General features: G+C 32.4%; 1 protein-coding gene across 1 annotated transcript; it reads right to left on the bottom strand.

The window, feature by feature from the left end:
• Positions 1 to 283: 283 nt before the first annotated feature.
• On the bottom strand, positions 284 to 3,670 carry LOC132728803 (uncharacterized protein K02A2.6-like). Its single transcript, XM_060714475.1, has 2 exons — positions 3,131 to 3,670; positions 284 to 2,935 (listed from the first exon to the last, which is right to left on the bottom strand). The coding sequence occupies exons 1-2, from the start codon at positions 3,668 to 3,670 to the stop codon at positions 284 to 286; spliced, it is 3,192 nt and encodes a 1,063-aa protein (XP_060570458.1).
• Between the last annotated feature and the right edge of the window lie 9,295 nt (positions 3,671 to 12,965).

Raw genomic sequence — 12,965 nt, 5'->3', positions numbered from 1 at the left:
TCATACGGTTTAGGGTCGTATGGAGTTGTGAGTTTGTTTTGTTTGGTCTGCTTTACTAACACACTGTCGCCTATTTTAACTTCAGTTTTTCGAGCGTTTCTTCGTTTATCAGCGTATTCTTTCATTTTTTGTTTTGATTTTCTGTCATTTTCTCTGGCCTTTAAGTCCTTTTCAGATTTCTTTTGTTTTTGAACCATGGGCATTTTGATGTTAATAGGCCTTCCGTAGAACAATTGTGCAGGAGTTTCGGCCGTTGTCCCATGTGGTGTAGATCTATAATTCCTTAAAATGCATACATGTCTTGTTTCCAGTTTGTATGGTGCACATGAGAAGCTCGTATTGACTTGCCTATGGTTTTCATGAATCGCTCACATTCAGCATTTGCTTGTGGCCATAACGGGGTTATTTTCCTATGTTTGAAGCCCATGTGTTTTGCAAAACTTTTAAATAGGTGAGAGTTCATAGGACTGCCGTTGTCTGACTTGAGAATTTCAGGAATTCCGGTTTCTGAGAAAATTTTGTCCAGCACAGGGATCACTGTATTTCCTGTTATGGAATTTAAGACTTCTACGAAAGGAAAACGTGAATATTCGTCAATTAGTACAAGCAGATATTTTCCATCTGGAAATGGGCCACAAAAATCCAAACTAATCATTTGAAATGGGTATTTTGGCATATCACTCATGTTTAAAGGTTCATGCTGTTTTGAATTTGTTGCTGCTAAGCACGGGATGCAGCTTTTGCACATATTTTCAACTTGTTGATCCATGCCTGGGAAGTACACTTTCTCTCTTAGAAGTTGTTTGGTTTTAACAATTCCCTGATGACCTTCATGAGCTAATGATATCGCTTTATCTTGCAACTGCCTGGGAATAACAATTCTTGATTCATGCAGTAAGATTTCACCTCCATTGAGATTTACTACCGATAATTCATTCTTACAGCGAGAGAACGTATCAAATACTTTATTTTTATTGGTGTTGCTCCAACAACCCGTCTTTATGGATTTAATGGCCATTTGGAGGTCATTGTCCGTAGAAGTTGCCTGAATAATTTCATTCATGTTCATTGCAACAGGTACATCATGATATACAAGAAAACTTACATATTCTTCAGCTATGCTTGATTTGCTGCCTTGTCCTGTGTCTGGATGTCTGCTTAGATAATCTGACATGTTTGATTCTCCAGGTTTGTGCACGATCCTGAAGTCATATGATAACAGGCGCATTCTCCAACGTTCCAGTCTTGCAGATCCAAGTTTTGATTTAGGATTATTGTAGATATTCTCAAGGAATTTTGCATCAGTTATGACTGTGAATTTATGTCCAAATAAGTATATGTGCCAATGTTCTAATGACCAAACTAATGCTAAGTTTTCTTTCTCTTGTTGACTGTAAGAGCTTCGTTCAACGTCTGTCAGTGATCTGCTTGCATAACACACAACTTTACCTTCTTGGAGCATAATTGAAGCCACTCCGACTGGAGATGCATCTGTGATTATTTGTGTTTCCTTATTAGGATCAAAGTATGTCATGACTGTATCACTACTCAAAAAAGATTTCAGTTTGTTGAATGCTTCGTCTTGTTCATTTTTCCATGCCCATTTTGCGTTTTTCTTTATCAGACGACGTATTGGCTCTGCTATAGTGCTGTAATTTGGGATAAAGCGTGACACGTAATTTGTCATTGCTAGGAAACTTCTGACTTCTGAAACTGTTTTTGGAGGCTGTGTCTTTTTAATTGTGTCAATTTTCTTAGGGTCTGCTGACATTCCATCTTTACTGAAAATGTACCCAAAGAATTCAAGTTTTTGCTTATTAAACTCACATTTGCTTTTATTCAAAGTTAAGTTTTTCTGCTCAAGTCGCTTTAACACTGCCTCAAGTCTTCTGTCATGTTCTGCTTGGTCGGCAGCCCATATAATGACATCATCGGAAATGTTTCTCACGCCGTTCAGACCTTCTAGAGCCGTACTTAAAGCATTTTGGAATATTTCTGCTGCACTATTGATTCCGAAACTGAGGCGTTTATATCGTCTTAATCCAACATGTGTTGTAAATGTTGTAATGTTGCGTGATTCCTCTGACAGTTCTAATTGGTGATATCCATGATTTAAATCGAGTTTAGAGAAAACTTTGGCACCACTTAAGTCCACAATCATGTCATCAATAGTTGGAATAATATGTCTTGTGCGCTTTATGGCTTGATTCGGTAGCCTCATGTCGACACATATCCTTATTTGGTTGGTTTTTGGCTTTGGAGCTACTACAATTGGTGATACCCAGTCTGTGGGACCCTCAACTTTTTCAATGATATCTAGGTCCTCAAGCCTCTGGAGCTCATTTTCAACTTGTTTTCTTAAGTGGAAAGGTATTCGTCTATGTGGTTGCGTAACAGGTTGAACATTTTTATCCACATATAGCTTGACTTTTGTTGCTTTCATTTTCCCCATGCCTGTGAACACGGTTTGGTACTTTTTGCAGAGTTCATCGACCTTGCTGTCTGTGACTGTGTTTATTTCTGGAATGATATTGAGGTCAACAGATGTCTGATAAGAGAGAAGATTACCGCTGGCGCCCTTTGTCACATATACTGGAGCTGTTGTTATTTTGTTTTTAGATTCAATTTGTGCTTGGAACTTGCCTAATAAGGTAACTTTACTAGCACCATATGCATAGACTTTGGTGTGTGCTCTCTTAAGATGAACTTTATTTTGAAGCTTTGAGTACGTGTTTTCGTCAATTACATTTATTGATGATCCTGCATCAATTAATGCTTTAATTTTACAGCCGTTGATATGCACTTTCAGCCTTGGTCTTTGTAATTGCATGGAATTGACAGATAGTCCATATATTTCGTTTTCATCTTCGCTTTCTTTGTTCTTATCACTTTGTGAGCTATCATTAAGTTTGTATGTGAAATTATTGTCCCGTTTCTATGACAAGCATACTGCTTCAAAATGATTTTTCTTAGAGCAAAATGTACATGTTTTTCCACTGGCTGGGCATTTTCCTGATATGTGAGGATATTCATATCCACAGTATCTGCATATTGATTCATTAATGATGTGTCTGCGTCTTTCTTTTTGCGCCTTTTGATTTTTCCTTTGTCGTGATTTCATAGCATTAACGACGTCGTATTTTGCTTGACCTTCAATTTCAGATGCTTGTTGATCTGATAGTTCTAGTGTCCTTGCTTCTTTGATGAGACTGTCTAATGTCAGGTCATCGCGTAGTGCTTTGCGACGCAGTCGAGTTGAGGTGCAGCCTTGAATGATTTGTGACTTAATTTCTTTGTCTGTTTCCGAAAATTCACAGTTTATACTTAAGTGTCTTAAACGTGTGTGGAAACTATCAATGTTTTCATTAGATTCCTGTTTTGCCTGTCTAAATTTATATATCTCAAATTCTGTGTTTTTCTTGGGGGCAAAGTACTCTGTTAGCTTTATTTTTGCTGTTTCGTAGTCATCCCCTGTATTCTGCAGTACGTCAAAGATGTCATTTACTTCTTCCCCTGCATAGTGTAGCAATAAGGCTCTCTGACGTTTTTTGTCTTTAATGTCCATGCCAATCATTAAGTTTTCGAATCGACCTGACCATTTCCTCCATCTTGTGTCAACGCCTGGTTCTTTTACACTAAATGCTGGAAAAACTGGTAATCCTTGAGCCATGTTGTCACTGTATCAGTGTTATTGATAAGGACATAGGTTGCCCAAAATAAAATCCAGATAAAGTGTCTTAAACTTTAAATCCAACAAGTGTAAATTATCCAGTGTTCACTGTATTTGATTAATTCCTGTAAAACATTTTTACTTATATAAATCCATTTATTTCTTTTTAATCCTCGTCGCCATTGTACTGTATTGAAAACTCAATATAATAAACTATTCTAATATTTATTTACAGAAGTATTAACAGAGGTCTTGCTATATTGCATGTATAATGTAAAGTGTCTATCAAAGAGGGCTCTGAGAGAGAGTTCTCAGAGTGTGCATATTTAATCAAGTAGGCGGAGCTAATCTCTAAATATTAACAACACTACAGTATTTAAAAGCATTTTGGTATAATATAGATTATAGAATAATTCAGAAATTAAAAATTGATGTACGTTATTGAACATATTAAGAAATCATAAAAAATATAATCATTTATTTTAAAGTGAATGACTGACGAAATTGTTTTTCCATGTACTACACACACATGGAACAGATTAGCTGAGATTTCAAGAAAGCCTTGATAACACACAAGAAAAGAGTTACATCACAAATGGGTCCGGTAATACTGTAAAGATCCAACCATCTTACAAGATATTTTGTTTGTGTGTTTTGTTTGTATGCATTGTGTTCCTGTTTCAGAGAAGACAAAATATACATACCCTAAGACTGCTTAATTTTGAATAATATGTTTTGATAAAAATTCATTTTTTCTTAAAATTAAACACTTATTAAAAACCTCTGAACTTCATCCCTAACCGTAAATCATGAAGCGCTAATACAACTAAACGGACAGACAATTTTTAGCATGTTAGTGACATATACGTTTATGTATTGTATATATGAAAGTGTCGAACTGTCTACTTTTGTTGGTTTCCATCTTGGCTATGTGATTGCAAAGCTGATATATTTATTTGACAATTATAAATCATATTTCTTATATAGCGTCTATAAATCGCTATGTGAAATAACATGTGAAAACTCAGCAAATTGAATATCTTTTGTCTTGAATCAAAAGGTGTTTTATTAAAAAATATATTCATTTTGCTATTCGCACCTTGGAAATATCTATAACTGTAAATAATCACGCTGCACGTAGCAAAAACGAAATGCACAGAAAGCCACTACATCATTATATTCCGTAGAAATGCATAGCTTGAAAGAATTTGTACAAACATTATTGATCATTTTAACCATTACATAATCATCAGTATTGTAGTGAACAAACCATGCAATTAACGTGCGTATGCCCTTTTCACACTACAAATGTATGCCTTAAAATTGCTATAGCCTTTTGGGTATTAACCGCAATGGAATCGAAGCAAATGATATCACGCACCATTTGTAATACAATTTAGTGCCAACTTAACGAACTTCTGCGTAGGTAAAAGCAAAACAAACATAACCAACGTTTTTGTAATTGTTACAAAGTACATGTAATTGCAGTGGTTATAATGATGTGTTTTTAGAGCAGATGTGCATCAATCAGTCCTATTTACAAATAACAATCCTTGGTAGTGGAAATCTAAATAGCCTGCAAAGAAGCTTTTATAAAATGTAATCTTCAAGTCTTTAAGACTTTATATACATACTGTATGTAGCATTTGTAAACTTGAACAAACCAGTGACATTTTTATAGTAAAGATACTTTGTTTGCATTCCAAAAACAATTTATTTAATTAATAAATAAAGTAATTAGTATGAATATTATATTAAATGAATGATCAAATATATAGGGTTCATGTACATTTTCAGTTGTGTCACGTATGTTAATACAAATTATTTCTGCGCAAATTTATTTAGGGTCTGATATTTGTTTGAAAAGCTACATGATACTTTATTTTTCATGTGCCCGAATCTAGCTTTATTTAAAATTTAGAGGTTAGACGTTATAGTTCATAATGAAATAAAAAGCGTAAGTGCTGTGCTTAAAATCAATTGACTCCAGTCAGTTTCCAGCTAGAAGAGGATTGGTGATCGTATAATCAAAGTGCCTATCTGTTTACCCAATCAACATTGGTTTGGCGCCTTCTCGTTTAAGACCTTATGTTCTCTTATGGCACTATTATGGGTCAGATCTATGAAATGGACGCAAAAATTAGTAAAACAAAGAGATATAATTTATTGGATAACCTAGAGTGAAATAAATGTATACTTGTTTTCTCAAAGTGTTTATTCAAGCATGTTATGACCCCTGGTGATCTATAATGGAGAGAATTAACAATATGGTACTATCTTTCATACTTTGAATTGTTGAAATTTCTTAGTTTGTAAATGTACGTACTGCAATAAATTTCCATCCCTGTAAGATGGAAGAAATAAATTCTCATTTGTTTTCATTGCGATTTTTTCATAAGATAATTCTTATAAGATCTTATATAAGATTTATTGTTTTATTCCAATTTTGAATATGGTGCATGTTATGATAATGTGTGCACATATAAAGGGTATTCGAAATTTAAGCATTTTACTGTATCCATGTATATAATAAAAAATGAGAGAAGAAGACATCTCTCTCGAGATAACTTTTTTAATTGTAAACTGTTCTTATTTTGGATATGTGAAAAAAAAAGAATATTATATTCTTGTAGATTCAATACTCATTTTTTGAACACTTGGAATAAAACAATATTATGGTTGCAAGAGGTTCGAATAATATGGTTTTATTCAACTTATCCAATACATTTAGAATTAAATCTACACTCATTCAATATCCTACTGCACCAAGGTTCATGTGATGAACTGATTTACAAAGTATGAAACAGTCCGGACCATTGTTACTGACAGTCCTTAAAGATAGGCTAAAAAGAATAAACTTTCATTTGTAATGGAGAAATTATACATTAAACTAAATATTATTTACCTGAAAACGAACGTGGTCTTTTCAGTATTTGACCTGACTCCACAGTAATATTTCCAACTTCCAAAAGTTCTTCTATTTCTTGCAATCTAGCTTTAAACATATCTCTATGTTCTTGTATGTGATTTTTATCTTTGTCTGCATCTTCACCGATCGCATAGATAAGTTCACTTAATATTTCATCAATACCTTCAACTGTATAGTCAAATAAATGAGACAGTAGCATGTTGAGGCCTCTTCTATCATTGTCTTTATCTATATCCCCAGCAACATTTGTTTCGAAATCATGTTTGCTCCCATGATTTGATTTTACAGTTTCCTCGTATGACATGTTTTTAAATAAACCTAAATAGTCACCAAAATGAATAGAATATGATTTATTTAAGATTGATTGTCTCTCTTCAAAATAATTGTCGGTGATAAGGTTTTTAAGACTCTCAATTAATTTGTCCATTTTGTCTTCAGTGTTACTAAGAAAGCCCGCTGTTTTCGTTTTTTCCAAATGATTCAAGTGGTTACTTATCACTGGGATACAAAGAACAGCCGTTAGTAACAATGAGAGTAAAAACATATTTGCCAAAAGTATGTTTTTCAATCCAAAGATTTTTTACTTATGTTTAAGAATTACAAACATTATTTTTTTATATTTGATCTATCTCAGATATCGTCACTTCTGTTTTGCGTCCAAAACTTATTTCAACTTGGATGAAATTGTCGGTATTTACAAATACATGTTGTGGCGGTGAATGTGACGTTTGAAGACCAAGGGTCCTATTTATCCTTGCAGATAGCAGGGGGTCTGGAAGAGTGTTGATTAACACTTGAAAATAATCACAAATTGCAGAGTGCCTGTGTTACTGTATTTTTGAAAATAAATGTAAATGTTCAAGTGTATTTAAGAACTCGTGATTACTTGACATGCGTCGTCATTGAGCATGTGAATCGTCGAGTGTGGCATTATTTCTGCTATCAGATGAAATTGCATAACGTGATTTTTATTGTGTATTTTGTAAAATTTGGATTGATTACCTAATATCATTTACATAATAAAAGATTATTATGTTTTGTTATAGTCATTTTTTAAAATTTTATTTGATTCTTTGGCGTTGTTTTGACCCGCGCCTTAACTAATTTGATTCTATGGCTGTTTTGATCTCAACCTCAATTTATTTTATTCTTTAGCCTTGGTTTGATTTCTACTTTAACTTATGGGGTTGTTTGAACTCTACCATAACTTATTTATCCTGTCGCGTTGTTTTCATCTCTACCTGAACATTTTTTATTCTATGGTATTGCTTTGATCTCTACCTTAACTTATTTGATTCTGTCACGTTGTTTTGACCTAAATTTATTTGTTTCTGTGGAGACGCTACTTCAGTTATGATTTTGTTTCGAAATATACGTGCATAAGTTTTTTTTCTTGTTTTTGCCAAAAGGACTTGCGTGTATTCAAAAATATTTATTTATTATATAGTTGTTGAATCTAACTTGGTAAAATTTGTTTACAACTACTTCCTTCACTTTTCTTTTACATATAGAGCATATTTTACTTCAAGGCCCATATTCCATAAACATCATATACATCTTAAGAATTTTCGTCCTTACAACATTCTTTCCCTAACTTAAGATAAAACATTTCTTCTAAAACCAACTAAGGAATATTCTTGATAAAATTATCGTAACGTTAAGATTTGTCTAATTTCGTTTGAAAAAATAATCTTATGTTGCTAGGTTTTTATGTTGTTCTCATTGCTTACAAGCAAGGTTTTACGCACGCGATGGAATGGTCGGCTGAGCACTAGAGCGTAACATAATGCTATGTAGACGAATGTCTTTTTAGATATGCGCAGTTGTTGAAATTAAAGGGGAAGCATAACGACACCACATTGAATTACGTACTATAGTCTATAGTAGTTTTATACTTAGACAGGACGGGTACGCTTCAGTCAATATCGTAATGTGCCAGGAATCCGACAGTCACACTATGTTTCTTATTCATATATAGACAGTGTTGCTAAATGGTTTAGCATAATGAACATTAATTAATTATATCGATGCGTTTTGTCCAAACGCGAAACAGTTCCCTCTTAGGTGGATACAACGTGTTTACGTATGACTTAATTTTAAACTGGTTCCACGATATTAAATCTCGGTAAACAACAGACAGTTGCACAGTTCATTAATTTGTGTACGGAGATAAGAAATCATTGTCTTTCGATTTGAGGAAAATGTAAATAAAAAATAAAGCTACAAAATGAAAATTGGTCATGAAGTGTCAAGCTGATGTATGTGATTGTTTTTACGTACTTGTGTTTTATTGACAACTCGCAAAATAACAAAATGAACATTATGCTCGCGCAAGTATCATGAACAAACCGTCAAAAACTGCATTATAAACATACAGATTATCAACTTCTTCGCCAAATAAACTTACAAGTAGTATTTTGTCGATTTTATGAGGAAATGTGAAATTTAACAGATGCTCTTTGTCATGACTTATTTCATAACTATCTAGCATCTTTATTTTAATAATTATTTCGTCTTTAAAGTATGAATTCATCTATAGAAAGGTAATATTATATACTTTGTGCATTTACTCTTATCATCTTTGTTACTTAAGGAATTTACTTCTGATATCAAAAATTTGTCTTTTGCATCAATAGAGTTAAGAAAATTTGGATTATTTTCATTGACAAGGTCATTTGTAAGTTTTGAAGATTTAATTGGTCTCTTGATATGGATGCACAAATTTATTTATATTACAACTGATTTTGTTTAATAGTCAATACTTCCTTTAATATGTCCAGTATTTGATTAGTTGAGTGCGCGGTCTTCTGTTTAACACTAGTTATGGTCCTCAGAAATTGTTATCTCTTCAAATGTATAATTGGTACTTGTACTGCGGTACGTATTGATAACATTTTGAAAGTACGGGTATTGATACTGCATTGGTCACAAAATAAATTGGCTTCTATTGGTACTGGCACTGCATTAATGTACCCCAAAATGTAGTGCTGGTACTGCAGTAAGATGCCAACATTTATTTTCTAAAATTGTAAATCTCATGTATAATTTATGAAGAAATTAATCTTAAAATGTTATTTAGTACTTAAAAAATGTTATGGAAATTTATTTTAGGTATGATTTGTACTACGTGAAAATACAATCGATTAAATATATCTTTATAATTAATTTGTTATATGTTTACGTCTTTATCACAAATGTATTGTTAAATTTAGGCCAAAAAGGTAGCTACAAACAATACACCATTCAAATTAGATAATTTGAAATAGTAGCAATTGCCTAATAGTCTTTAGCTTATAATCTTGGCTAGTAAAGGCTGATGTGTGTTTTAGATGAAAGATGATTTTAAGAATTTCTTATTTTGGGTGGAATGTATGGAGCACTTACACAGTATCGGTCATATGACGTCTTTCCTGCATATGTGGAGGAAGACCTCAGGGAGGAACGGGCACCAAAGTAGAACCATCAACCTTTCGTAAACTTGCTGGGTAGCTTCCTTAAATGAACGAATTCAAAGAACTTTGCAGAAGTTGAACACACAGCCGTGATGGGGAAGTACTGTGGAGTCAACGACCATAGCGACTTGGACACGGACACCCCTTGTATTTCAATTGAACAATGTGATAATAATAAGAATGAGTCCTTTGAATTAGTACCATAGTGTTTTTGTCAACAATAATATTTCTATGACAAAGAGCTTAATATGCTTTAACCAATAAATAAAATTTATTTTTTGTTGAATGTCATAGAGAGCATTATCCAAAAAGTGCTGTAGGTGATTTGCTTGCCGCCTACAATTGCTTTATCGTTAATGTAACTCACTGAGATTTGCTGTAAGAAAAAGGGACTGCATATATTTTTCGAAACTTGTATACAATTTGATGTAGGTGTGGATAATATTTTTTCTTGCATATCAGACAAGATTATCTACCGTTTCGGCGGGGCTAGAAAACCCTGTCTTATACCCCCATGTATAACAAGTCGCGTGCTTTTAAATGACGTTATTGCTGCGCGCCTTTTATGAATGATTTGCGTTCTAAAGATGACGTCATTTTACCGTTATGAATGAAGTTTGTAAGTTCATACGCTACTATAAGAAAAAAGTGCGTAATGAAAATATCAGTTTTCGTAATTTCAGTTTATCTCAATGGAGCTCCCTTTATCTGAAAATAAATGTTTTTTCTATATGTTATGAAATAAATACACTTAGTTTAAAAAAGAAAGGGCACGCTTTATGGGTGAAAATACTAGGTATAAATTTGAAATTAAAGAAGGCCCTATTTTACCAGTGAAGCTAATGCCTGCATATGTGATAAAACACAATATGTACGGAAATTAAGAGAAAAAGAACTGCAAAATGTATAACAAATCTCAAATAAAGAAATATCGATTTTAATTTCAAGCAACAAATGATATACATATACAAAATAAATCATGTCACGCTTCATCATACAACAATGATTCATTGCAGGAAAAAAGATTTAAAAAAAGGAATTTATAAATAATTAAAGAATAACAATAAGAGAGACTTAAAAGAAAATATATATACATGGTAGATACGTCTTGTAAAAATGGTCAATTGTTTTAGAATGAAATAAATAAAATAACAGATATGTTTATATTCTTTAAATGTCAAATACATCAATAGTTTCATTGACTGTAAAACCTTCCGCAATTGTAAAACGATCGTTTTCAGTGATTTACAGTAGCACTTTCAGCAATGTTTTTAACAATAAATCTATGATTAAAAACTGAATATACACATGACTGTAACTCCTTATATTTCGTCTCAGTGGTGTTTATCGACTATTCAACAACGGTATTAATTTCGATAGATCTACACAGGAACAGTTATTTTTTGCATCAAAACGATAAATCGGTGTTTAATGCGCGTTATTCGTTCGATTCTAACGTGACAAGAAGGGACACCACTTACGCTCTATTTTCAAGTCTTGCCGATTTTCGTATGGAGTTGTTCTATTTTGCACCCGCCTCTCATTAAGGTATAAAAAGTTATTTAACAAAAAAAAGTTTCGTCTATTTACATTAATTATATTATCTTTTTTTCAACAATGTAAGTTGTGTTTACATCAGTGCCCATGCTAGTTAAAATCGACGGCATTCAGGCGCCTTTATGAATGAGATGCATACTTAGAATGATGTCATTTCGCTACTTACGAATTGCCCTAGATTTTTCTAATAGAAAATATATCAACTGATATGGATTAAATATTTGGCTTTAGTGTATGTGAGATGTCAAGTTAGTATAACATAAAAAAGAAAACAAATAAGAACATAAAGATATCATTAAAAATGGTCATTATTGTTGCTTTAAAATACTTTGTTATCCCTGTTATATGAAGGTGACATGTATTAAAAAAGGAACAGCCGCATATACACGTAGTCCCTTACCAGTGTTTATTGAAAATTTAACATCGGATTTCTCCTTATTTGTGTATAGGGAAAGACACATTATCTTCATTCGAAATAATCATAGAAGGTATAGGTCAAATTAAATCACAGAAATTATTAGGTATTTACTTAGATGAAAACTAGATCAAAACTGAATTTGAAAAATGTAAACAAATTGCAGAAACGCGCAGCAAAGATTATATATTGTGTAAACCGTTTAAAACACCATCTTTACAACTATTCCTTAAATTAAACTGGTTGAAGATAGATGCACGTACCATATTGCATTATTAATATTTAAATCTATACAAGGATTGATTCTTTCCTACATTTCAGATATCCTTGTGCCCCCAAAAAATTAAACATATACATTAATTAAGATCAACTGCTAATAGAAGCAGAAATCATGTATGAGCAAATACAAAATATGTTAAAAAACTGTAGGTAATAAAGATATGCAAGTATGTTTTAAAAGAAATATGAAAACAAAACATTAACATGTACAATTTAAATGAATCTGATAACAAATGTTAACAGTCTTGCTTTTGGATATATCAAATAAAATGTTAATATTATTATCATCAATATTATATTCGTTTAGATTCAATACTTAATTTATTTTACAGGTTAAATAAAACAATATATCTTAATACGATGGTATCAATATTTTCAATACATTTAGTATTGACCATTCACTCATTCAATACACTCTTTACAAAATTACATACATTGTTACAGCACCGATAAACATAAACATTTTCCAACAGGACACCGCAACAACAACATCTACGTGTCCCTGTGTTTTCTGACCTTAATTTAAACTATAGGATACTCAGTCCTTTAGGAACAAATGCATACAACATACATGACTGATGGCATACTAAATTTGGTCCTCTATATAATTCAGGATAAAGAAAATGGAATGAATTTATATATATATATATATATATATTATAT

This window comes from Ruditapes philippinarum, unplaced genomic scaffold (genome assembly GCF_026571515.1).
Source record: "Ruditapes philippinarum isolate M1 unplaced genomic scaffold, ASM2657151v2 ctg6063_1_1_1_1, whole genome shotgun sequence".
NCBI lineage: Eukaryota > Metazoa > Mollusca > Bivalvia > Venerida > Veneridae > Ruditapes > Ruditapes philippinarum.
The sequence above is the reverse complement of the archived record's forward strand: the minus strand, read 5'-3'. Positions and strand labels throughout refer to the sequence as shown.

Bases quoted from the DNA above. Each gene is read 5' to 3' on its own strand.
- LOC132728803 (XM_060714475.1), bottom strand. From the start codon at position 3,670: ATGGCTCAAGGATTACCAGTTTTTCCAGCATTTAGTGTAAAAGAACCA. The intron at 2,936-3,130 runs GTTAATGCTATG...TGCTTGTCATAG, and splicing joins GTCAAGCAAAATACGACGTC to AAACGGGACAATAATTTCAC.